The sequence below is a fragment of the Ambystoma mexicanum genome, chromosome 13 (genome assembly GCF_040938575.1).
Source record: "Ambystoma mexicanum isolate Mex_15411 chromosome 13, UKY_AmexF1_1, whole genome shotgun sequence".
Lineage (NCBI taxonomy): Eukaryota > Metazoa > Chordata > Amphibia > Caudata > Ambystomatidae > Ambystoma > Ambystoma mexicanum.
Genome location: NC_090938.1, coordinates 115356221 through 115384001, shown reverse-complemented (window position 1 = coordinate 115384001; position 27781 = coordinate 115356221). Strand labels below are relative to the sequence as shown.

General features: G+C 46.7%; 1 protein-coding gene across 1 annotated transcript in view; it reads right to left on the bottom strand.

Moving 5' to 3' along the window:
• Positions 1–27781, bottom strand: part of LOC138520956 (bile acid receptor-like) — a 304029-nt gene that overhangs the window by 61307 nt on the left and 214941 nt on the right. The window contains exons 5-9 of the mRNA XM_069633415.1: positions 26748–26887; positions 26550–26654; positions 26339–26438; positions 24481–24609; positions 4330–4449 (exon numbers count right to left, since the gene is read on the bottom strand). Coding sequence (XP_069489516.1) covers positions 4330–4449; positions 24481–24609; positions 26339–26438; positions 26550–26654; positions 26748–26887 — 594 coding nt within the window. The remainder of the gene's footprint in view (positions 1–4329; positions 4450–24480; positions 24610–26338; positions 26439–26549; positions 26655–26747; positions 26888–27781) is intronic.

Below are 27781 nucleotides of genomic sequence, written 5' to 3'. Positions count from 1 at the left end.
GAAGGTGAAACACATCTAAAAGCCATTGTACTGGAAAGAAGAGGAAAAGGTGTTGCTGCCCAAATCTCAGAAAAGGTGCCCAGAAGGTGACAGAGACCTAGAAATCATTGAATGTGAAAGTAGAGTGCAGGAGAGTGGAAAGAAGGCGATACTGAACTTTTGAGATGGGGAGTGGTGCTCAGAGGAGCAAAGAAGAGAAGGATCTGAAAGTATTGAAAAAGGTGAACGAGACATAGAGGTTATCAAGGTGGAGAACAGAAAGAGAAACAGTGCTGAAGAGTGAAGAAAGCATCCAAAGGGGTGAAAAAAGTTGGAGAGAAGAGAGACTGGGAGAGTAGTGACAATAGTACAGAATGGGGTGAAGAGGGTGGGTGAGAGAGCGAAGAGTGATTTAGAGAACAGGGACCATAATTCCCATGGAATCGAAGAAGGTTCGAGAAAAATGTGAGATCTGGAGAGCACTAGAATAGTACCCAAAGACTTGGAGAATGTGAGTGAGAATGTATGAACTTTGATATTGAAGACAGAGAGAGGAATGTTGCTCAAAGCGGCGAAGAAGGTGATTAAGAGAGACTGGGGAGTGAAAACAAGTTTATACGGAGTGAAAACAAGTTTATACATGTCAGAGATAGTTACGAAAGGAAATACAAATGGAAGAGTGAGACTGAGAGTTTACAGAAAGATTAATTGAGGAAATGTACACCTTGAAAGATAAGTAAGAACGGATGAAGCTCAGCTGGTAGATGACAAAAGGAGTTAAGGAGGCAGGAGCCTGGAAGAAAGATGGGCAGAGGGAGCAAGCCCATCATGGACAGTATTGGTTGCCTCCAGCTGTTGCTTGCTTTACAGGATCATTAGTTGCTGGCTGTACTCTCCTGCTCACCTGAGCTGACCTGGTCTGTGCTGGGTTATTTCAATCTCCTGCCTCTGTCTTTGTTGCGGTTGAGTCTTCTGCCTTGTGGGTTATCTCTTTAGCTGTATTCTTTGATGGCCCTCCTTTGTCTTGATCATTGCTATGTTCCAGTCCTGTAATTGAGGGCCACCAACTGCTGTTAGTGAGGCCTAGACCTGACACTTAAACTCATCTGTGCACCTGCTGTTCTGAGGTTGAATTCTCTGCAACTAGCACCTTGAGTACCTGTCCAGGGGTCCTAGGGGAATGATCCTGTAGTTTGTTCCACACTCTGGGATTCCCTAGCTCCAGGAATAGTAGTGTTTTGACACCTCCTTCCTTTTATATTTATTGTCTGGAATGGACCTTCTGCCCCCTCTGCAACCAGCTCTTTCTCATCTGTTGGTTCTCAAACCCTGGGCGGAAGTCTTTTTTGGGGGTCACATGGGCAACCCTCATGTGGGATAAAAGAAGAACTTACCCAGCTTTTCCCCCTAACCACAGTAGAACTGTGGGATCTGTCCCATTGATTCCTATGGGATAACTTTAGGAAACCTTATCTGAACTGAGTCCGTTTTCTCTGGTTTCCCATAAGGCCCTGGAGCTTTTAGAACAAAGGCTGTAATTTTAGAAGGCACCAGTGTTCCACTTATATATTTTAGTATAATAAAACACTGTGGTTCACTCTGTGCTGCAGGAAACATTAGTTTTACTAGAAACACTTTTGGTTGCATTGTTATATTTGCTTCTGAGGCTGAACTGGTACATGGGTGGGCCAAATACTACATTCTAAGTTTACTTGCTGTCTGTTGGACCTTATGGGGCAGTTTCCTGTAATGCTTTAACCCATTTTCCTCCTTCATTGCTATAACCCATATAGGTCTAGTACTTATTTGTTAAGTTAGTCTTCTATAAATGTTTTTCCTTGGAGTGAGGTAGGATCTATGTCCGATACCTTTGCTGTGCTGTTGCTACATAATTGCTCTATTGATATATATTAAAGTATTTGCCAGTTGTAAGGGAGGCATGGTATTGCAAGTTTGACACTGAGACAAAAGGTACAATATTAAAACCTTTATTAAAGTTTCTGGGTTTGGAAAAACTCATACTTTGAACTATAACTAGGATGGGAGTTATCTCGACCCTCAAACAATAAATAAAACAGTCCTAGTTGAGTCTGTCAAATCAAAATGGGCTATCCTAACAAAACCTAATTCCTGCCCTATCTCTTTCCCAAATAGTGTATAAAGGAGATATGTATATAAAGGAAAGTCAGTGTTCAAATATAAAGAATAAATGTGGCTGAATCAGCTCTCCTCCCCTCGCTAGACAGCACAGAGTAAGGTGGTCCCCGTAAGCATGATGACACACTCTGGCTCAGGTTTTTAATTCAAAAACAGTTCAAAACGTCGATAGAGGCCCACCCGGCCTTCCATGTTGAAGTTTCTTTGTCTTTCCAGTCTTCCAAACAAAATTCAACAAAAAGTTCACACCGTTCCCCCTCTGTCGGGCTCAGACCTCAAAAGGTTAATGTAGGTCCCCCTCTGTCGGACTCAGACCACTTCAAAACAAAAGATCATATTGATTCCCCTCTGTCGGGCTCAGACCTCAAAAGGTTCATGTTGGTCCCCCTCTGTCGGAATCAGACCTCTTCAAAAGAAATGTTCACTTTGGTCCCCCTCTGTCGGGCTCAGACCTCTTCAATACAAAAGTTCATGTTGGTCGCCCTCTGTCAGGCTCAGACCTCTTCAAAACAAAGGTTCACGTTGGTCTGCCTCTGTCGGGCTCAGACCTTTCACACAAAAAAAGTTCAACAACACTTGCAGGGGCTCCCTTCCTCAAATGTATTAGACTTCGGGTCTCCTTCAGTCGGACTCAGACCTGTTCCGGATGTTGAAGACTTTTTACTCTCCCCTTCTCTCAGGGTTAATTTTGATCACTTAGTTTTTCTAATTCATTCACTTCATCGCTACAAACAATTCACCTTTCACAGAGACTTTCGAATGGGCTACTTCCTTTCGCCGGACCATTTCTTTAGTCATTATCGCTGGTTTCCCAGCTATCCTTACTTCAAAGTTAATTCACTGGTGTACCTTTCTTCACGTCTCATCCACATGCATGCAGCCTTCACTTGCGATACAATGTTGCAACTTCAATCTTTTCTTAACACACACCGGTCTCTCAGGTTGCTTGCCAACTCACCTGCAGTTTTCCACTTCACGAGTCAAGGTTAGTACCACAGGCGTGGCCTCGCCTCCCAAACTCTGCTGTTCACCCGGTAGGGTTGCTGGCATCCTTGAAATACAATGCAGCCTTCTGCTTTGGGATTTGGCCTTTGCCACATGTCTTTCACTGCCTATTTTGTGGCAACAGCCTCCTTTTGGGAACACCTGGGGTTCTCGACCCACTGCTCTTGTCCCTTGGTCCTTCGAACTGCTCCGCTAGGCTCGCCTTCGCCCCAGAAGTTCTGCTCTTACTCGTGTTCCACCTTGCTCAGAGTGTGTTTCTATGTTCGCCTTTTATCCGTGTGAGGAGAGCTAATTGGTATCAGATGTATGCACTTAAAGTGAAATGCCTGACTCTGCCTGACCTGATTAGCGGGACATGTCCAGTGCAATGTATAAGAGTTAGTCTTGTTACTCTCAGCCGCCCTCTTCCTCAACCCAGTTTTTGTAGAAAGGGGAGGGGGAGTTGGGACATAAGAGAATCCTAAAAAATAGGATGGGTTAGGTGTACAAAAAAGGGGGAATACTGCGTCTCACCATCGGTTGCCTCGCCCCCACTCCCCAAAGACCCCTCACCCAGGTGATCCTCCCGCACTCGTCCACCCACAGGAACTGGATCCAAAAGTGATGGCCATGCCCTGGCCACCTGGATGACAAGTCCCTGAGGGCCAGAGGTTGAGACAGCCTTTGGTTTCTCACACAGTCTTAACTTGATACAGTACTAAATAAATGTATATATATTTTACAGCATATTATGGTATTTATTGTAACTTGTTACCAGACCATCCCCTAGTAAGAGTGAAGCCTGACTGATTTGATACATTGCTCTTAAGATAATTTTGGTCTCATTTTTGGACAGCCTGTCCAAAACACAGCATAGTTCTCTTCACCCGAATCACTAGAGGGTTGTGAAAAAACCTCCCTAACTTGCCCACTTGTACATCTGAGCATCATTAACACAAAAGTGTGACCAAACTGCTAGTGCAGTCATGTAATACCTAGATGTATAGAAAAATGTCACCTTAAACAACAGTGATGTCCAAACACACTGCAGTCATCAGGTGTCCCAGAAGGTATATAGGAAACCCAATTATGTACCAAAAATTGGATAACCGACCTCTGTGCAGATTAACAAGAGTTGACAATCCATTGTGATGCTACCATATATGCTTTACATGCGATTTTAATAAGCTGGAAGGTCTTTTTGTTTACCTGTGGGGGTCGTGGACGTAGGACTGTCGTCGCTATGAAACGATTCTCTTGAATAAAGCACACCTTTATCAAAGTCTTGAAAATGACAGCACGCCGGGTGGCTGGAAAATCCTCCCTGAACTAAAAAAAAGAAGAATATTGTTTTAAATCTTATTTCGTTCACTAGGTTTTGCATGTCCAGCCGTCACTGAGCCTTTACCCTTTCTGCCATATCATGTGATCACAGTTTGAAAAGAAATACGCCCTTTATACCTGATGTCGGAGTGAGCACTGCGGAGAGCCCTGCTCAATGCTTCGGAGGTAGGCCACTGTCCCGGTCAATCGCAATCTTATTTCCCAAGCCTTATTCATAATTGTCAGAACCTTGGTCACCACTACTGAAAGCTGTAATTGCTCATTTTAGCAAATGATCGCGTTATACCCAGTAGGTAGGCTTACACATTATTACTCATTGATTAAAGCTTGACATTTTGTAAAAACAGAAGGTTCTTGATTGGCAAAGATTTTCTTTGAAACACATTTGGAGATGACCTTCAGTATAGATCTGATTAAAATAGATATTTTATACTGTATTTGTTTTCACATTGCTGATTAATTGATACGTTTTATTGTAGTTTTTTTAAACTTTAATATTTAGGTAAATGCAGTTTGTTTGTTCAACTTTACTTTTACTGTATACCGTGTATACAAATACAAATATATTCTTGCTTTGCGCCTGCAGAAAAATGTACACAATGGGGTGGAGGGGCTTTTTGATGTCCCCCTAGTCTCGGCCAACATTTTCTAATATGTGTTGCATTCAAGATCTTACTACTTATATAATGCAGGACAGGCAAAACCCATGCACTGTTGCAGTTAGCCAGCCCCTTTCCGGAACTGCTCCTCCACGTTGCTGGCTAGCATAATTTCACGCCCACAATACTAGCACTCATCCCGTTTGGAAATGTATTGCCAGTAACATGGAGACTTGAGAAATGCAGAATGGGTAGGGAATGTATCATTACGATGAAGACCCATCATATCTATTTCATCCTGTCTGGTCCAGGGTTATTGAAAGCAGTCAAAATGACTTGAGTACCTTATGGACGATATTTTCATTATTACCTGGGGATCCAATTTTATGAAAACACAGGAAGTGTAGTTTAAAAAACAAGGAATCCCCATGAGTACCCCATGATATATTATTACGTTCAGGTTAAGGGGACATAATGTGCTAGAGTGACATTATCATACATCACAAACTTCTGTTGGATTTTAATGAGCTTCGACTGCATCTGTGGCACGCGGGTACAAAGATTAGTGCACATGATGCTACTTAGAAGGGCTACTAACCGCTTAAGTGAACAGCTAGACCTTCCTTTTATTTCACTTTGTTGATTATAGATGAACATGAGCAGTACGACAATATATCAAACATTTCTTTCCTAGCCTCTATTGCAGACTGCGTTTGGGCAAACATGATTGTTTGGTTATAGTATTACTGCTCATCTATGGCTATTTCCCAACGCAGTCTCCTTTATTGGTTCCCTAGTGGGTCGGCTGATTTATGGACCTTCTTCACATCATCAGAAGAGGGGCTGTGATTGTGACCGAGCAGGAATCTCTACACATTTCTTGTGAACGTGTCTTCACTCTCTTTTTGCCTTGGGTGCATTCAGCTCTCCAATGGAACCCCACTTTTTTCACAGAGCAAGACCTCCACTGTAGGATGTCTGCCTTCTTCAGCTTCTGACCCACAATGGTTATTGTTTAAACAGAAAACTGGTCCTGCCAATATTCTTGCACCTATTCATACTCTGTATAATTGGGAGGTTGTCACCACACCATCTTCAGGCTCCCTCTTGCTGCCAGTCACACTGGGCTTATTTCTATCAGCATGATGTAGGTGCCGGTCTCCTTCTTGCACCTCGTTGTCTCATCTTCTCCCTACTCAGCATCTGCTGCCAGCTCCATTTCAGCTGCCACATACCATGAGGCTCGCCACACCCTCATCCTCTTATTATACTCGATCTCCCACAGGGATCAGAGGGAAAGTTGAGGTTTCATAAAATGATGAAATGCGATAGCATGATGTAACTTTAGTGTTTTTTTATTCTTGTAACAATACAGTTGATTACGCAGCACATTTCATAAAACGTGAATGTCTTTGAGAGAAGCTCTGGTGGGCAGATCTTGGCATGTTACTCTCCTGCACTCTCTCCCTCACGATCTTCTGCACTTTCCACGTGCTGAGGGATGTTGCACGGGGATTGCAGGAGCACTGTAAATTAAAGAAGACACCACGTTCCCCTCTCCCCTTAGAAGGGGGTGTCCATTCATGGCATAGTTTTGCAGTCTAGAGGATAATTTCGTTTCTCTCCACGGTGTTTGGCATTATCCTTGAATTCCGCTATTGAGATGGGTGTTCCTCACCTAGCTTATTCATCCGTTCTCTTGCGGGTTGTAGTTCTCTGATGTTTCTGCATCCATTTTACTGCTGATGTTTTGTATTGCCAAAGTGACTTCTGTATGGGGATGCTTGTTATTCTGAAACCGTTCACTCGCCATTTCTCTTTCCTGCACAGCTGGAGTCCGTAATTCAGCAGCAACACCACATCCATATTCCATGTTTTCCCGTCAGGTGTCTCTACGCCTCAAGCTTTTTGTACTTGTACCATGGTGCTGTATTTTGACTGAGTCTGTCCTTATGCTTTAAACTTTTTCTTACCCAGTCTCCTGGGTTTACTTTGTTGACCCTTGTTGATTTTCTTGCATTGCGCAATGTCTTCCTCTTGTCTTGTGCTTCTTTTGCTTGCCATTATATGAGTTCTCGTTGGATCTCTTTGTCCTTGGCATGATTGTTCACCCATCTCAGTGAGAGGGATGTATTTGCAGAAACAGCTGCACATTAAAAAGGGAAAGACTGCTGTGATGTTGTTGGGAGTGACTCTGCATGGCGATGGCCTTATGCACTTCTTCTTTGTAATCTATTCCCCTGTGACAGCTGATTGCAAGTTACTTGTTATGTAACAATTGATCCTTTCTACGTGCCTGTTGTCATGTGGATGGTAGAGATGATCAATGATTTTCGCTTCAATTTTTCTTTAGATATTGTTTCAATCCCGCTGACATGAACTGTGCACCTTTATCTGTGTAACTATTTTTAAAGGGTTCCCAACCCGCCTGAAAACTTCCTAAACAAAGTCGAGGGTTGTTTTAGCAGTGATTTCGTCTAAGAATTGGATCTCTAGGCATTTGGACGAGTAGTGTACTAATACTATGCCATGTTTTCTTACTGTCAGGCTGATGGGAACCCTCCCAGAGCTCCTCCTCACCTGGATCCTCAACAGAGCTCTCTTGTGTTTCAGATTCCTTCTTTCGTCGGGATTTCTTCTGCTCCATAGACCTTCTTTCCTTCTTCTGATGAAGGTAGGGGAGAGCTCCCTCGGAGGCCACCTTGACCTGATAAGCTTCCAAGTTCAGGGGACCCCCAAGGAGCAAGCTCCGGAAAGTCAGGGAAAAAGCCTTCTTGGCATAAAAAACCCTGGAAGATGTAGTACTGGGAAGTTGGATCTCCTTGTTCCTATGTATATCAGTTCTGAGTAGTCTGAGAGACACTTGGTGGTGCAGCCTCTGCAATGGCACAAATAAATCTATTAGGAGCTTGAAGATACAGGTATTGAGGCGAAGAAGTGTCCTCCAACTGGATGTTTGTATGAATAGACGGATATAGTCTCCCAAAAATACTGTCTTCAAGTAAGGTAGATGAAAAGAGCCAGTATATAGAAGTGTACTACAGGTGGATAAGAAAGGGGTCTCAAAAATAAGGTTAGAACAAAGGCAAGACAGTAGACTCTGGTCTAAAGAATATAGGTATACAGAAGCAGAACCATAAACCACTGCAAAATGGAAAGAAAACCAGGACTGGAACACTACAAAGAAAAGTAGTTACAAGATATAGACAGAAAGGCTAAAAAGCCTGGGAAAGAAGGAGAGAAAGGGAAGAACCATAACAAGGTATAGAGCAATAGAAATGAATAGGCAACTGTACAGATAACATCAAAAGGATTACAGGTGCATGGTGCACGAAAGGGAGCTGAGAGAGGAGGAGCGAAAGAACAGGTAAGGTACGGCCGGCGCTATGGAAGAAAGTAAACGGATAAGCAGCGTAGGATGCGAGCGCGGAAAGCACAGAGAGCCGCTGCGAGAGAAGAGAGGAAAGAGAAATCCGAATGGCAGAAAGTCACTAATACAGGGTGAAAAGGGAATCCTGACAGGCTGACAGTCCCGAAAATACCTGATAAACGCGAACTCACCCGAAAGTGCAGGAAACAGGAAAGGATGCAGAAGCGGAGCGAGGCGGGGAAATCACAAGGAACAAATAGCCGGCAACACTGAAAGAACAGACTCGAGCAGTGTTAGGTCTAGGAAAGACAATACAATGCAAAGAGGAATAGACTCCGCCTAGTTTTATAGTGAAGACGGCCATATTAGAAAAAGACTAGACCGTAACATTGGAAACAGAACTCCATGTTACGAGAACCTCCACCTCTGCCCGCACTTCCAAGGGTGATTCATGACACTTAACTTGTGGTGTGTAGGCTGTATACCAATAACCAATACCAATGAAGTCTACTCATATTTTGTGCCAAAATTCTGGATCGCCCTCAATTGAGTGTTCTAGTTTTGCATCTTTTAGCTTTGCCTCTGCACATGGTGAATCTCTCAATTTCCAAAACTGAGAGTTGATGGATGGAAGTTTATGAGTTAATCTTAACCTAATGAAAAGGCACAGATGAGCAGTTTGGGCAGGACTGCTTCCATTCCCAGCAATACCAGACTTATTTGCATATTGTTGGTTCCCATTTGCAGTGGTACAGAGGGTCTAAAAACAGCAATGTGGTAGGTTGCCAGAGCGCCTGAAATGTGAAATATTAATTAAAAATCTTCCACCCATCACTTTTTTGGTCATAGTTTGTCTCAGTTTGTGAGAGAGGGTGTGTTCAGACTTGGGTCTCTTGCTAGCTACGCCTTAAGGAACCAAGCCCCACCCAACTGATGAGGCCCACCAAAGCCAAAACTGGTGTGGCCTTTGCTTGTGTTTCTGTGCAGAGGGGACATGGCCTAGCAGTTCAGGTTGGACTGCTTCCATTAGTGGCAGTACCATAATGATTTGCACATAGCTGGTCCCCTTTTGCAATGGGGCAGACAGGCTGGAATGTTGCCTAGAGCACTGCCAGTGGTTACAATTAACTAAACACATTCCAACTATCGCTTTTTGGTTATATTATAGCAACTCCTGATTTTTGTACACTCTATATCTGCATCCATGCACAGCTACAATATCTTTCTTGTAAGCGCTGCATGATCAATGTCATGCCTTTGTGGACAACTTGATGAGTCTAGGTCTTCGGTCTTCTGGAGGTATAAACATATAATTACTCATGATGATGAAGCCTTGCAAGTGAACTGCTGCTGAACTTTTTTTGTAACAATGTATGCCAGGCCTACCTTTCTTTCCTCCGGATAGCCATTCACTGTGTAGGTCCTTACTCAGTTCAGTGTTTCATCTCGTGTCTCTCTTCCCATTAATTATTTAAAGATGTGAAGGCAGACGCTCTGTTACCAGTCTTTAGCTTCTCCTCCTAACGCACGTTTTCATGACTTCATCAATCTTCATGGAAGCTGAGTTTCTTTGTTTTTTCAGGCGGGTCTGCATTTCTGTTTCAGGTGTGACAAGTTAATTAGCTCTGAGGATTCTGGTACTTGTATTTTTCGCACTGCTGATAGCTCTCTAACGGTAGTTGTTGGTTTCTGATAGTGAAGCAACAATATTCATCCTTCAGTAATGTTTCTTCTGTACTGATGTTGACTGGTGGTTGAGATAGACAATCAGCTTGTTCCTTCTGCAATACTGGAATGTGCTCAATATGATATGTTACCAAAGTTTATAAAGCGCACTGTCACCCGAAGGTATCCTGGTGCTGGGAAACACAGGGCGAGCTAGACACTGCAGCCTAAAAATGAAGGGTCTTCAGGAATCTCCTGAATTGTAAATGATTTGAGAGGTTTCTTAGTGTGAGCGGAAGGTCATTCCACAGTTGAGTTGCCGCCACAGAGAAAGCCTGAGTGCCGACTCTTGTGCGGCGGAAGGAAGGCACACAGAGCAGGCCAGCAGACCTGGACCGAAGCATCCAGTTAGTATGGTAGCAAACACATTTTTCACAAAGATATTCAGCCCCTAAGCCTTGAAGGGCACTGTGTACCAGACAAAGTAATTTAAACTTCACACGATGGGCAGCGGGTAGCCAATGTAGTGCACGCAGAACTGGGGTAGTATGACCTCCATACAGGGATCCAGCGGTCACTCAGGCAGCGAGATTTTGTAAGCACTGAATCCCCTGGACAAGACCTTTAGTCTGAGCAAGATAAAAGTATGTTGCAATAGTCCAGCTGTCTAAGGACTACGACGGCTATGACTGGTGGCCTAAGTTTAGGAGGTATAAGTGGGAGCACTTACCGCAGGTTTTTCAAATTAAAGTGTCCATCCAGCCTTTCACACAGCCGAAACCTGGTGATCCATCGAAAGAGTCGAAGAGACCACAACCCCAAGATACTTTACAGTGGAAACTGGAACAGGGAGGGAGCCAAGAAAAGACGGCCAGAAAGAAGACACCAAAAGGGAAGGAACAGGGGGACACCCACCACCAACACCTCCGTCTTATCTCTGTTACGTTTCAGCCAGTTGTGGTTCATCCAGTCTCCCATGGCAGAAAGACAACGGAAGAGGTAAGACGACATCTCAGCCTGCTCAAGTTCTAACTGCTTTGGCATCTGAGTGTCATCAGCATATGAGTAGCATCTAATGCTGAAGGAGCGGATATAGATATTAAAGTATAGGGGACAGGGCGGAACCCTGAGGGACACTACAGGAAAGAGGACAGGGGAGTGAAGAGAAGGGGGGAAGTGAGAGTATTTGGCCTCTCTTGGCCGGGAATGATGTAAACCAGGCAAGTACATGGCTGGAAATGCCGGCCTGGGCAAGGTGGGCCAGCAGGGTGGGATGATCAACAATATCAAATGCTGTAGACAGATCGAACAGAATCAGGGAACCCAAACAACCCGCATGGACCATCCAAGTCAAGTCATCTAGGACCGACACTAGGACACTCTCTGTGCCCTGGTCAGACCGGAATCCGGACTGGAAGGGGTCAAAGAACCCAGAGGTCTCCAAAAAAGATGTGAAAAGTGGAGAGATCAGGGCCTCAAGGAGCTTCATGAAGAAAGGCAGCAGTGAGATTGGATGGAAATTCGAAGGAAGTGAAGGGTCTAAAGAGGGCTTCTTGAGAAGTGGGATGACCGTGGCTTGTTTCAACTCTCTTGCATAGTATTCACATATTTACACAGCATTTGCAGTCAGCCAATAGCTTGCATTTTCTGCCCCACAGATATTGCTTGTAATGATTTACTGCCTGTTATCACCTCTATTTCTATGACAGAGTAGTGTCTTTCAATTTCTGTCAGAGCTTTTGATGTGAAAGAGGCTATTTTCATGTATCCATGTCTTTCCTATTGGAGGACTGGGCCAAACCCATACACACTGCTGTCAACAGCAATTATGTCAAAGCATTTTCAAGCATTGTGTGTTGGATATATCATTCTCGAGTGGATCGAAGGTGTGTTGACAAGGGTCCAACCATGCATAGTTTTCACCTTTTCTCATAAGGGTTCGTAGGCTCTCTGATCTCGGGATAGATACACTCTCTGATTTTGGGGATACACTTGGCTTAATATTCAACAAATGCCTTAAAGTATTTTACATTCTCTTGGTTGTTGGGTTCTAGAGCTGCTTAGATCCCTTTCATAAAGTTCTCTTTGGGTTCAATGCCATTTGTATATAATGAGTATCCTAGGAAGTTCAGCGTTTATTGTACAAATTCACATTCTTCTTTTTTCATGTGAATTCTGCTTCTGCTCAATTTTGTTAGTATCTTGTCTAGTACTAGGTTTTGTTTATCTTCGTTTGAGCCATATGCTAATATATCATCTTGAAAGTGCCTAACATTTCTTAACCCTTTGAGCATTACACTTTGATATACTGACGCTGCTGAGCAAAGGCCCGAATGGAATTCTCGTTTATTGGATGACGAATGCTGTGCAAGGTTTTGAATCTGGGTGCAGAATCACCTGATGGTAGGGGCTTGTGACATCCAGTTTGGAGAAGATCTTTGTGCCATGCATTGAGAGAATGAGACCTCTCATGTGCAGTAGGTGGACATGGTTTTTTGCATGCTAGTTTTCTTGTGATAACTATTGTGCAGGGACATTCAGATTTTCCACAACTTCATTGATGCCCTCTTTGGTTAGTTCAATGAGTAGTTGCTCCAATGTTTCCTTTGTTGTCGCTGGAACTGGTCTCACCTTTTGTTTGACTCTTATGTTGCCAGGCCTAAGTCTTATCCAATTTATGTGTCCTTTTAGAGTTCCTGTCAAGGGATTGAAAATTTTGGGATGTTTGTTCACTATGCTTTCTAGAGCACTGCATTTGACTGGCATGACCTGTTCATACACATTGCAGTTGAGTTGTATGTCCATCTTGGCTTAATGGATACTTTCCAGAACTTGATTTACAGTGACTGCTACATACACTTTCCCCATCGAGGTTCTGTCTTTGAACTGAAGTGTATGCTGCATGCACCCATGTAGCTTTACTTCACCTCTCTCATCTGCTCTGGCTTTGAGGTGTGCTTTGGCGAGCGGTTTCATGTTTTCACATTCTGTCTTTGCGTTGTATCTGAGATCACAGTGACGGCAGAGCCTGAGGTAAGCCATTGCTTTTACATCTTTCACATCACTTTCCATGGAACACATTGGCTTGTGGTTCTGGCATTTCCTTTTCAGCCTCTCATGCTGAGCACTCTGCATTACTTCATCATACTTGTCGTTGCTCGCCGTGCTATCGTTTTGTTTTTCTTCAAGTAGGGTTCGGCTCCATTTCCAGAGCACTGATCAGAATGTGGCTTTTTGCTGGGTCCTTTATTGTGCAGACCTCAGACCTTTAGGTACACTTCGAACCTGGCTCTTCATTGTTGCCAAGTGATGCTTGTGGTACCTGATGATGGCAGGAATGCTGGTGTGCGCTCACCTCTTTGTGGTAGGGTATGTGGGTTGTTAATCCCTTCCTCTCGTCACATTGTGGAAGGGGCTGTTTTATTGAATAAAAAAGTGCCACGCCATGAAGTGACTTTTGTGTTTGTTATTCTTGTAACAATGCTGGTGAACCTGCAAGACTCCTCAGTACTTCTATGTATGCAAACAAGGTAGAAGTTTGTCCTCCTTTCAATTATACCGAGACGAAGAAGAGCAGCCATGACATCCTGAAAAATAGTACTGTGACAAACAAGATGTGATGAAAGTAGAAGAGCACCCAGCGGAACCGCAAAGAGCAGACCAGCCTATTAAATTTGGTCGAAACCGATGAACAAATAAAAAGCAAGGAAGGACTGCAAATGAAAACCAGTCCGTCCTCCCTGGCACCTGGGAAGGAAGCCGGGATGCCCACAGCGAGGTCGAGAGCTCCGGAGCCAGTCCCAAGATACTGGGTGGGACGGCAGGCTGGAGAAAGAAGACGGCAGGTGATCCCTAGGTTTTGGAAGCAAGATGACTTCATAAAGGTAGGCCGGAGCGGCGCGGCCGGCGCAGACTAAGCAGAGCCTTTGCAAGCAACACAAGTCCCATAGCTAAAGGAGGAAGCTGGAAGATAGTGGACGCCCTCACTAGCCAAATCCACAGGTACGCAAAGGGGCATGGAACTGCTAGGAAGCAGTAGAAGTTGTGGCAAGAGACAAGGGGGAAGAATACCCCAAACCTAGGGTCTGGGACACTGATAAGCAGAAGAAGTTGTGGCAAGCAGGAAGGGGGGAAAGAATACCCTGAGCCTAGGGTCTGGGACCCTGATGAGTAGAAGAAGTTTTGGCAAGCCGAAAGGGGAATGGAATACCTCAAACCCAGGGTCTGGGACCCTGATAAGGAGAAGAGCTGGTGGCAAGCAAGCAAGGGGGAGGAATATCCCGAACCGAGGGTCTGGAACCCTGAAGTTGATAGCGAAGAAACATTTATTTATTTTATTGTTTTTTTTCATAATGCGCCTAATACCATAACTGAGTTTGGTTTATAAGTGCAGATCTGGGATTCAAACCTCTGCTGCCCTGCGTGGTCTTGCTTCCAAGACCAGCGCGCTGTCCCTTTGCTATCCTCCGTTCACTCTGATTAATTCCGTTCCAATTAAATAATTGGCAGGAGAGTACACCAAGTCTACATAGAAGGAGAACTGTTAAAGTCAGGCGAGTGTGGGGCTCACACCCATATAAAGAAGGACAGTTGTGGCAGAAGGTAGTACTTGGTGGAAGAGTACACCAAGTCTACCTGGGAAGAGAATTGTGTTTGTTACGCAAGTTTGGGACTTAAAAGAAGAACAGTTGCAATTACTCTTTTAGTCACAGTGGTAGGGAGAAGAGTGAGCCGGGTGGGATATGTAAAAATAAGAGAAACATGGGGAAGGGAGACAACTCCTAGGATTGTGAACATTGTGGCCAAGTCAAGAGAAGGGAGACATTACCTTGACACCTGCAGAACTTTGTTTGTTTTTGCACCATTTGGAACTTTGTGTTTGGAACTTTGAAGGATCTACTACAAAGACACTCCTTTGCACCTTTTGATTAAGTTGTTAATGTGAGGGCTAGAGTTAGGGTTTTCACACTACGGTGGACACTTCTTTATTTTGACATTTGACAGACCCAGTTAAGATGTATGTTGAGGCAAGGACACCTCTTGTAGCATTAGGGCTAGCGAGACCTTTCCCCAACCCGATTTATACTTTAATAAAGGGCTGTATGTAGCTAAAAAGATACCAGCTGTGTGTCAATCTCTCACTACTGCACCCTCAAAGCAGGCCTATGAGCTGTTCGGGAGCGGATCTGTGCCACCTTGAAACATCGTGTATTCTTCAGGGTACAGATTGCTCATTTGACGGTTTCTGCTTTTTTGAGCCAATGCCACAACGCTGCCTCCATATTCCTTAGTATCTCCCATACAGTACATACTTTTTCAGGGACCTACTGTGAAGGCATCATGAAGCAAGACACAGACAAAAGATTCAAAGTACACAATAAAATGTTTATTACATCAAATGTCAGGATGGTAGAAGGCCTAACTTGCCTCATGCTAAGGTGGGATTTCCCAACCTGAACAAAACTAAGGAAGGTCTGAGTCAGAGTTCAACTTAAAAGTTTGTCTGTGTCCAAAACCTATGCTTGCCCTCAGAACTAAAGCTAAACAACATATAGGGATGTCAAGAAACAAGGAAATGGTGTTCAACATAAAGTTTTGAGCTTCGTTCAGCTCTTAACTTTCAACTCTCCTTCCCCAACTTCAAGAAAGATCCACAAAAAGTCTCAGGATTTAACTTGTTCAAGTTCAAATAGTTCCACAAATTCCGCAGGACTCCATTTCCCAAGAGCAAAGTAACACATTTGAAACAAAAGGGGTCTTGGGGCCCTGTCCTCAAGACAGTATTTGTAGTTAATCAAGTCTCAGTGTCCCTTCCCGAAGACTTCAACGTAGCAATCAATGTGTGTTCCACTCTTCCAAATTTCACCTTAACTCTGGGTCAACCTGACCCTCCTTCTGGTTTGCGTCACCAGCTCACTTGCAGGGCTTCTCCTTGGTTGGTTTTGAAATGTCTTTATTTTTCACAATATAGGTCTCACTGGTCTAGGCAAAGTTGTTAAGACCACACGGTCCTTCCGTCACAGGTCGTGCAACCAGGACCGCCTAGGCTCCTCAACCCACACAGGTTCTTCAGCATTCACCCCTGTGTACAGATTTACCTTCACTTGGCTTTTCTTTGTTGGCCTCTGGACTTTATGTACAGTTGTATCCTCTTCTGGCTTTGCCACAATGTATTACACACCTCTTATCAGTCTTTGGCCTTCCCACATTGCATCAGTTCATAAGATTCACTCCGTGGTGGCCTTGTTCATGCCACACCTTTAGTTGCACTCCTTTACACTTGCTCTTTTCCCCATAGTTTGCTTCTATATGGGCATTTTCCTTTTGTGGTTTTCATTATTAGTTATTTGTTTTGCCTGTGAAGTTGTATTTCAGTTCAGTATTCAGCATGTTTTTAATTTTAGGTTTTCAATTAATTCGGTATTTTCTTTTTTAACAACTTTATTTATTATGGTTACAGCATTATCTATGCATTACAAGAATTATTGTGATTCCCTTTACAGCTAATGTGCATGCAGCAGGTCCGTCACCACCTCCCCTGGTCCCTCCTCTGCCCCCCCCTTTAGTCTGTAGTGTTCTGATGGGTTGCGGACCCGTCAGGGCTTTGGGGGCCCAGAAAGTTCGATACCAGGCGGGATTGAAATGTTAACGCCGGGAATCGGGAGTGGTAGTCCAATACTGGGGCCCAGCAGTCGGTGAAGCGGTGGAGAGCCCCCTCTTTTGCTGCTGTAACTTTCTCCGCCACCAGAATCTCCCAGACCTGTATCCACCAGAGGGCTAGTAGAGGGCCTTCCTGAGTCTTCCACTTCCGTGCCACTGTAATCTTCGTTGCTAGCAGTAGATGTGTCAACAGTTTGGCGGATCGGCCTGTTTTAGGATAGCAGTCCGGCTCGCCACCCCGAGAAGGACTACCTTCGGGTCCATCAGCAGTTTGCGCTGGGTGATGTCTTCCGCGATCTTCAGGACCCCTTTCCAGAAGGTCTGTACTGTCTTGCATCCCCACCACATGTGGAAGAAGGATCCCCGCAACGTCTCCAGCAACCCGTGTCAATGTCAGCGTTGCAGTGGTGCAGGCGGACTGGGGAATAATACCAGCGGTGAAGGAGCTTCAGGGCGCATTCCTTGTTTGTGACACATCTGGATGTCGAGTTGATCCTGTACCATATCTCCACCCATGTCTGGTCTTCTATAGAGTGTCCCAAATACGCTTCCCATCTGGACATGTATGGTTATCTGACCTCCAGCATGTCCTCCTGGAGGAGGCGGTACAGTTTAGTAATCTGACCTCGACCTGTGCTTTCCTCTGTCGCCTGTTCAAGGGGGTGGAGGTCCCAGGTAGCTCCCCGACGGACCAAAGGCTGTGAAATCCAGTGGCGGAGTTGGATGTATGCGAACCTCTCTCCTTCTGTCAGCTGAAAGCAGGCTTTGCATTCCTCAAAGCTGAGTGGGGTGTTAGCCTCGTAAAGTTGGGAGAGGGTTCGGAGGCCTCCTTTGGTCCATCGGCTGAAGCGAGCTGCCTCCATTCCTGGCCTGAAGTCGGGATTCCAGACGACCGGGGATAGCGGGCTCAGGTCCCTGGGCACCTTCCTCCTCCGTCGGGCCCATGCCCATGCTTCAAGGGTCGCTTTGGTTGACGATAGCATCTGGGGTCCATGGCTCCAGGGGGACCCGGGGATATGTAGCAGAGAGTGCAACTGTGGCTGGCATCTGGATTGCTCGATGCAGGACCATTTTGGGGGGGCCTCCGGACTCGCCCAGGCCGCAGCTCTCGCTAGTTGGGCTGCCAGGAAATAGTTAATCAGGTTGGGGAGCCCAAAGCCACCCCATTTTGTGGCACCGGTCATGACCCTCATGGGTATCCTGGCTCTGCATCCCCTCCACACGAATTTCGTTAGCTTCCTCTGTAGATGTTCCAAAGCCTGTTTTGGGGGGAACCGGGAGAGCAGAGCACAGGTACAGCAGCCTAGGGAGGAGGTTCATTTTGCACGCTGTGACCTGGCCCAGTAGAGAGATCTCTTGGCTGTCCCATCGTTGGAGGTCCTCCTCCAGTTCCTTGCAAAGCGGGGGGAAGTTAGCAGTGTAGAGCTGTTTTGGATCAGATGTGAGGCGAATTCCCAGGTAGGCCATTGAGGAGGAGCTCCATGCTAGCGGGCAGAGAGCCTGGAGGTTGGCTACGAGGGGAGCACCCAGGTTGACGCTCAGTGCTTCTGATTTGGAGTAGTTCACCTGGAATCCAGCTACTCCCTCGAAGGCCTTCAGCTCAGCCAAGGTAGCGGGCAGGGAGGATTGGCAGTTGGTGATGGAGATCATCACATCGTCGGCGTATAGGGAGATTTAAAATTGTTCGCCGTTTATGTCTAGCCCGGTGATGTTCTCGTTGGCTCGTGTCCTTTGGGCGAACGGTTCCATGACCATAGCAAAGATCAGCGGGGAGAGCGGACAGCCTTGTCTTTTCCCGCAAGAGAGCCAGATTGGGGGCGGGGTCTTTTGGTTCAGGCGGAGCGATGTTCTCGGGGCTTTGTAATTTGCTAGCACCATTTTCTGGAATATCGGGCCAAACCGGAATGCCTCCATGGTAAGGCGCATGAAGTTCCAGTCCACCCTATCAAATGCTTTGGTGGCATTCAGAGTCAATACCGCCAGATCCCGGTGATCCTGGGTCGCGACCTCAATAAGGTTGAGCGCTCGTCGGATGTTGTCCATGGTGCTTCTCCCTCTGATAAACCCCGCCTGGTCCTGGTCTATGATAGTTGAGAGGATTTGTGCCAGCCTGTTTGCCAGTACCTTTGAGTATGCGTTTGCTTCCACATTGAGCAGAGATATCGGTCTATACGACGAACACTCCTTTGGGTCCTTGTCGGGTTTCAAAAGCATGATTGTGGTAGATTCTTGCATTGATGGCACAATAGTGCCTGAGTCCCGGAAGCCGGAAGGAGTTAAATAGCTCTGTCACTGGGTGTAGCAACATGGGGCGGAAGAGTTTGTAAAATTTGGGTGGGAAACCGTCTGGGCCTGATGCCCTGGGTTTTGGATTTTTGAGTACTTCCTCCACCTCTTCGGGTGTGATCAGGGCTTCCAGGGCAGCTCTATTCGCCTCTGAGATGTGTGGGAGCCGGGCGTCTGCTATATATTGTTCCTGGAGGGACTGTGGGCGGGGGGCTGAGGTCAGGATGTCGGTGAGATGGGCTGTCGCCACCCGTAGTTTCGCTCCTTCTCCATACAGGGTTCTACCTTTTGGGTCCCTCAGTGCGGTAATGTGGTTCCGTCGGTGGGTTTTGGCTAATTTGTTCACCAGATATTTATTAGCTTTATTGCCATTCGCATAGTAGCTCTGTTTGGTCCTGGCTGTGTCCTCAGCGTAGTGGGCTTCCAGCTTCGTACGCGCTATTCTGACCATCTTGGCCGCTTTGGGCGACGATCTCCATTTTAGGGCCGTGTCAGCCTCCCTCATGTCCTTCTCCAGTTGGTTTCTGTTTATGGTTCGCCTCTTAGTGTATGCGGCAGCTTGAGCTATCAGTTCCCCTCTGATTACGGCCTTAATGGCTTCCCATCTTGTTGCTGTGGAGGTGAGGTCAGGGGGTTTTCCTTGAAGTAGTTGCTAATCGCCTTGGCTATGGTGTCACGCACCGCCATATCATGCAGCATTGGTTCGTATAGGGACCATCTACACCGCTCCGGGGGATCCGGGTCAAAGACCCTTGCAGTAAGGAGAATTGGGGCATGGTCCAAGAGCGCCGTTGCGCTGATCTCCACGTCGTCCGTGAACTGCAGGAGTTGCGGACTGGCTAAAATGAGGTCAATTCGGGATGAGGAGCGGTGGAAATGTGAGAAAAAAGAGTAGTTCACGGTGTCCGGGTGGAGGACCCTCTAGGTGTCCACCACGTCCAATGTCTTGAACAGGCAGCAGAGGCCCAAAGTCAACCTGAAGTCCCTAGAGGACAGGGGGCCCGACCTGTCCAGTGAGGGGTTGGGTACCCCATTGAAGTCCCCACCCAAGACCACCTGGCCCTCGAGGAAGGGGAGGAGAGAGAATTCCAGGATAGCGTAGAAGGCTGCCTGGCTGTTGTTTGGTGCATAGACTGCAATTAGCATGTGGAGCTGTCCGTAGAGCTCCCCTTACCGCCACAAATCTGCCATCTGGGCTGCGCAGGGTCTCCTTCTCTTTAAAAGGGATGCCTTTCGCTAACAGAATCACTGTGCCGCCTTTCTTGTTGGGGCCAGAGGCCAAGTATTGTGTTGGGTATGCTCGGGAACGCAGTCTGGTGAAGTCCTCTCCTGGAGGAACCCCACTGAGGCCTGAAGGTCCTGCAAGCGTCGGAGGATGGACTTGCCTTTTTTGGGGAAGTTCAGGCCCCCGACGTATAGTGAGATGTAGCAGAGTTTGGTGTGCTCTGGGGGGAGGTCAGCGGGTTGCCATTATGGTCCAAATAGGTGGTGGTCAATCCTGTGCTCAAGGGGTCCCTCGAGGGACTGGTGTCTGCACGGTTCTGCTGCAACCGAATGTTTACTTTGTCTAACTCAGGGCCAACCGGGCCCCAGCAACCAAAGGGGCTGGGGATGGTCCCCGCCCAACTAAAGAAGCAAAAGGAACAAAGATTAACCAAACTGACCCAAATGGGTCTCGGGCCGGAGTGACTGTCCATCCACTCGGCTGGGGCATCGCGTGGGACGCCTGGGTGCCAAGAGAGCTGGTTCCCGCATGGAGTGCTGAAGGTTGATTACTGATCGTGTGCGGCAGGGGTTTTCCCCCTTTTTGGGACTTTCATCCAACGGCTATGCTGAGGTTTCGGCGTTGAGCTGCGTGGTTTGTCTGTCAGGGAGGTGGATGTGTCCTCCTCGGGTGTCAAGGGCTCGCATCCCATGATGCTGCTTGCCTCCTCCAAGACATGGATTACCCTTGTTTGGCCTTCAAGCGTGAACTGAAGCGAGGCCCAGTACAGCCAACGGTATTTGATCTTCCGCTCCTGCAGGAAGGTGATTAGGGGGAAAAGCACTCTCTGCCGTTGGACCGTAGGAGCGGCCAGGTCCTGGAACAGCTGTATGGCGGCTCCCTGGTATGTCAAGTCACCTTGTGAGCGGCTTGCTGCCATGATCTCCTGTTTCGTCTAGAAAAAATGCACTCTGGTGATTACTTCAGGGCTAGCCACCGATGGGGTGTTCCTGTGGCCTCGCAGTCTATCAGTGCGATCAAGTAGGAGTAGTGACTTTTCGCAGTCTGGGAGGAGAGTCTGGAAGAGGTCTCCGATGTAGGCCGGAAGGGCCTGGTCTGGGATCAAAGCGGGAACCCCTTTGATTCGAATGTTGTTTCTGCGGGTCCTGTTTTCCAGGTCCTCCTGCTTGCGATGCATAGTTTCGGCGCTATCCTCTAGAGTCTGAATTTTCTGTCGCAGCTCTGCAATCTGTGCTGAGTGCTCCAGGACCTGGTCCTCCGTGTCCCCGACCCTATGCTCCACCTCATCCACGCGGTTGCCCAGGCCATCCATTATGGTTGTGACCTCAGCCATGCAGTTGCAGAATTCCGTTTTGATGTCGGCTAGGAGGCCTTGGATATCGTCTTTTGAAACCCACTGACCTTGAGCCCTTGCGGGCAAGGCAGGCTGGGTCAGGGGGGGTCCGGCTGCTTAGGTTTCTCTTTCAGGTGGAATAAGTTGGCTATGTCTGCTGATTTAGGCCCCTTCGGTTTAGTCATCTTGGTGTCCGGATCACCGATTACTCAGGAGCGTGGTATCCGAAGGCTGGTGTCAGGGGGGAGGGCATTTATGAGTGTGATCCACTTGTCGTCTCCGCTAGGTGCTCGTATCTCTGATGGGGGGCTTGAAGCGGGGCAAGGGGGAGGCCCACCCCAAGAGCCTCGACTGATGGGTCTCCGCTGGTGGAGTGCACCCCGTCCCCAGGGGCCTCCGGAGCTGACTGGTGTGTGCTAGATTACCCTCTGTCAGGTTGCTAGATGTGCGCTGGGGTCTGGTTCCCCTTCACTCTTCAGGGACCGGGGGGAGGTGGGGGGACCGGTGCAGGGCAACCAGAGAGAGTTATTGGCAGGGTCCCGTGGTGGGCCCCGATCCCGCTGACCCCCCCCCCGGAGTCTCCGCAAAGCCGGCGTTTGCTGTAGCTTGTTGCAGTGCCTAGAGGATCTCAGCTGCTTTGTCCGTTATGTTTGGCCTGTTGAATGCCTTTGGTGTGATGGGGCAGTCCAGGAAAATCCTAATGTGCAGCCTATCTCTGTCTCTGTGCCCCCCGGTGTTGAGCAGAGATGGGGGGGAAGCCCCTCAGGCGGGTCCGAGGTGAAGGGGCCCCAGGGGGTCGCCGTTTTTGGGCAGGAGGGGGCTAAGGAGGAGGAGGTGTCTCGGGTCTCTCTCAGGCTATTGACAGGGACCGCTGGTTTGTCAGAGGGCTAGGGGGCGTGATGCAGCTCCAGTTCGCAGGAGGGCCGGTTCCTGTGGTAGGAGGGAGCAAGGTGTCCGCGGGCCCTCCGCAGTTCTCCGGGATCCCAAGGATGGTGAAGGCGGTCCACAAGGGATCATGCTGATGCTGTGGCTCCGCAGGTGGGAGGGGCACCGCAGCCGGGTCGACCCCGAGTTTGGTGCGGGTGCTGCTGATCCTGTCCCGGCGGGAGGGCAGGTCGGGAGGCCCCCCACAAACCCCCGCCGCCTCGGAGCTCAGGTGTGTGCGGCCGCTTGGGAGGCGGTGCTGGGGGCGGCCTGCCGCCAGTGCCGCAGTCAAGAGTGGAGGGAGCCGCCGCGGCTCGCCTCCACCAGACAGGCAGTAGATCCGGGTATGGCGGGACTGCGGTGGAGGCCGGTGGGCCCGGGGGTCCCCTGCAGCGCCCCGCGGACCACAGCCCACCGGAGAGGAGAACATCTGCTTCCCAGGGGGGCTGACTCCCCGCCACGCCAGGCCCCGATCCTCTCCTTGTTGCTGGGTGCAGGGTTGGGGCAGGTGATGCGGCCCCTCGGCGCTCAACGGCTGGATGCCTAGGGTCCTCGGCACCGGGCTTCTGCGTCAGGCTGGTCGGCTGGGCTGAGGCCTCAGATCGGGTCCGCGGGGGCCGCCATCTTGGAGGACAAATCCCGCCTCAGGGTGCTTTCCAGGTAGCGAACGGGGGCATCCCCGCTCCGATTTTGCTCCCGAGTCAGGCCACCGGTTTCCAAGGAGTTCCGCCGCAGTTCAGGATATTTTCATGCCGGGGTTCGGTATTTAATATGCGTAGTTTTAGCACTGTTTTAAACTTTCATTCAGTTCGAGATTCAATATGCGTAGTTTAGTGCTATTTTAAACTTCCCTTCAGTTCGGTATTCAATATATATATATATATATATATATATATATATATATATATATATATATATATATATATATATATATATATATATCTCATCTAGGTTTGAAGGTTTCTTTCATACAGCGCATCATAATTCATATGCAGCCCGCCCAGAACGCCTCTGCATCTGAGTGGCTTTCTCAACACTCACCGGTCTTCGGCATCTGGCTCTGGGGCTCTGGCTACTTCCTTTGGCTTCCCAGCCTGGCGCTCTGACCTCAGCGAGCCCCGCTCGCATGCCGCTTGGAAGTCTACATACGCCAGCAATGTGGTTACTTATGGGTGGACGCGGACGGCGTCCTCTCTCCCTCTTGGTTGTTTGCAGCTTCAGCTGCTCAATCTCCGTCACAGAGGCTCCCCCACCTCGGGGATGTCAGCCGGCTTCCTGGCTCCTCTTCAAGTCCCACCACGGCTGCCTCCTAACAAGAAGGGTCCCCTGGTCTCTCCTACACAGGTCTCCCTGTTTCTCACTTCTCTGCTCCACTGGTCTCCCGTTATATACCTGCAGCTCCTTGAGAGGCTGCAGGTGTGGATGCCTATTTAGACTTGCCTGACCATAGTTAAAGAGACATGCCCGACCTTCACAATACTCTGCAAGCATCTTCCTCGTCCGAGTACTAAAGTGGTGAAATTAAGGTGTAGTGCTTATTACTCTTAGTCGCCTCTTCCTCGTTCCAGTACTCTCAGATATCAAAATGGGGAAATTAGGGGAATTGCTTTATAGTAAACCCATAAAAGTTGGGGGAGGGTTACATTGGTCATCAACAGGAAAATGGGGTAGGTTCATAAGATAATGTATGGTTTGTATGGCTGAAATACTGATCTCAGATATAAAGTTGACAGATAGTTCAAGAGCTCTATTGTACTGAATTACTACATTATAAATGCAGAAAAATGTCGAAAGCATGATATCTTGCCAAATGACAGCGCCTCTTAGGAGTGCATGACCAGAGAAATCGATGGTATGATAGCACATTCAGACTGCCGCACCCATACAACTTCAAAGGTAGACTGATAGTATGACTGTTTTCGTTTACAGAGAAGTATGCTTTCCAATATCTTACTTTGGTTCCTGGGTGGCTGGTATTCTTTGGCCTTTTGGTTGAAAATCTGAGCGGAGCGCAAAAACATAACTTCAACCGTCGAACCTTTCAGCAGAGCAATCTGATCTTCATAATCTAACGTTTCAAAACCTTGAAGAGAAAATATTCAATTAAGTGAGAGAGAAATAATTAATAAACACCACCCAATAATTTGGATATGGGTGCCTGTCTAGAAGCTCCATTTCGTAGTCCCTCTAGTTACTTATGCTTTACATAGCATTCTTATGGTAGCCTATGCACATGCCTGCACACTTATAAGGATGCTTGTAATCCTGTATCATGGGTCAAGTGATTAGTTGGTCATATGTTTCTAAGGTAGCTCTTCCAGGCGTCAGCTTTCTAATCATGATTAATTAGTCTCAGGCAATTAAGTCCAATTCTTCAATTGTAGTTTACAAATATTAGAGTTCTCAAAATGCATCCGTTTGTTAAATGAAAGGCTAGGACTCTGCAATTGGAGTCATCTAGGCCAAGCATTATTGTACCAGTTTTTGAGCAATGTGTTGAAAATGTAGATTACATTCTCTAGCAGTTGGAAGTCTCAATGTATGGATAGCACAACTTAGATACCTAAGTTGACCATTGGGTAAAAAGTACACGGAATTGGGATTGTGAGTTGTTTACTTTGCATCTAAGAACAACACTTCTCCATTATTGACCAATAGGGACACTCTCTTTTTGAGTTCTGCACAAGAAGCACCATACTGGGATTCGTGGGAGCCTCCAGGGTTTTGAGTGCCTAGCCACTAGAACTGGTTGTCGAGCAATCAAAATGTCAAATCCTATCATGTTTTCAGGATATCACCAATACATATGCAGGAGACAAATTTGCATATCACGGTTTTCAATGGTGATTATATTTACACAGATTAATACATGGATTTTATTTTTCAGTTTATCAATTATGCCCACCGTGATAGCCACATTAGTAAACTGTTCCTTCCAATTGTATAGTTATTACCTGGAACAGCATACAAGTTTTGCAGTTTCAACTTGCTGCCCCTTTCCTTTCTACTACCATTCATCGCGCCCTTAGAATACTGCTCCTGAAAGGTATATATTTTCCTCTTGTGTCTGCATTTTCCTAAAAATGTTGCCTTCCTCCAGACTACCTGTGTGCTTTATCTATTTTCTGGAAGGTGCACCCAAATGCCGCACATTGCGCTTTCACAACCTCCTCCTTCCCCCAAATCTATGTATACCATTTCCCCCTCCCAACCTCATTACATTGAGCCATCCTGCCATGTCATGTTCACAGTGACACAATGGGCCCTTCCGCCACCCTGTCTCAACCAACACACTTTGCACTCTTTACACGCTGTGCGCCACCATCATTTTTGTGATGTGAGGACTGAGGCCTTAGCCGGCAGCTGCACACACATTATTTCAGTGCAGTGTTCTTTATGTTGTCAGCTTTTGCAGCGTTCCTTGAGTGGCCATCACTATGCATGCTGTTCTGATTGTGTTCTTTGTAAGTATGACGAAGGTTCACATGTTTTGTAAGTATGTGTCTTTTTTAGAGAAAGCTTCAGATGAAACCTTGCTCAAGTCACTAGCAGGTGAAGCTATTAATATGTTAGAATATGGAAATGGTATCCAAGATGGGAAAATGTTCAACTTTTGCAGTGGAACTTTTTTCCTACTCAAGAAAAATAATATTAGCTACATTTTCATTCCCAAAAATATTCTTGACTCTATTTGAGTCAGACTTCTGTGGAATGGATCTTCCTCACTATAGCTTTAAATTACTTTTAAACTATATTGTTTACCTTAAAATCAGGTAAACATTACTTAACAACATTGACATCGTTGTTCATACCTGGAAGACGTTTTGTAAATTCCACAAGCACTTGTACGTTGAGAACTGCAGTTTCGGAGATTTCAAAGAAGCTCTCCTCAGGGTTGGCAGTCTCTTCTAGCTGGTTAAGGTAAAAGAAACCACAATTAGTATGCAGTCCCACCTGCACCAGCATAACTATCTGCAAACATCAATAAGAATATCATGTATCGTCCTTATATCACACACATACAAAGGACTTTGCTTCATCAACAGGAACAGCGTATTTTTGGTGTGCCGCTACAATGTGTTCAATGAGTTTCTGCTCCTCTGCTGTAAGATCCACACGATGCAGGCCCTAAAGTATTAAGAAGAGTGACGCACACAAATTGAATAGAGTAAAACCAACTTTCAACAAAAATTGCAGTTGGACAAGGGCAAAAAAGCCTACTTTGGCAGACTTGGTTGTGGAGGAAACATCTTTGCTGTCGCTGCATTCATCCTCCATTTTGATGTTATAAAATAAGCCATTGCTCTGTTTGGTGTTTTTCCTAAGCCGCTTGGATTTGCACTGCACTTCCGTTAGCAAACCTGTGCATTTCAAAAACATAAAATACAATGTCCTGGTCACTTCAAGATGCTGCAGTATTGACATGTGCACCTCGGTTTTAACTGTGCATATTGCGATTAGTTTTGGTAGTGGTAAATTAGCTCTTTTGATGTGACCCAGAAGTGAATTGCAGCTGCTAAAATGTTCCTTATGGAGCCCCATAATATCAGTGACACTTTCCCATGTTTGGGAGTGTCACCTTCTCAATTTACAAAAGTGTAAGTTGGATAACATATGTAGAAGAAATGCATATTACAGGTCTCCAGAACATACATCTGAAATCACTAGGCTCTTTGCAGTCACCACCCCAATGGTATTCCTAGAGACTCATACATCCGCAGGACCAAGGGTATGGGATCCTTTGCTCTCCATGTCCCGTCCTCTAGAAATTCGTTTCAGATAAGCACTATCACTCAGCGGATTGAACTTTTTGTAATGAGCATTCCGTTTTTCTATCAGGTACACAATTTATCAATGAATGTACTTCCTGCTACATAGGAATAAATCACTTGAGTACTCAGGCAGACCTTAACACATTTATAATATTCACCAACAAATTTTAAAAATGAGCTTTTCAATTAATTATTTATCCACAGTTTTTCAAAGTTTCAGAGTGGAGTTGTACACCATCCTCTGGCACTCTCTAGAAACCCATTTGAAAGGCATAGCCTGCAGACAAACATAACTTGCTCTATGACTATGGGGCGGACCGCAATCCTTGTTATGTTGTAGGATGACCCTTGTTTGTGGCAAGGTTACTGGTGAGTAGTAACGTCAGTTTGCATTTGCCTACAATGGTTGAGAACTTTCTTTTCATTTGGTTGTTGCTCCTTTCTAAACAACTAAAAAAGATCTACCCACATGACAACACATGA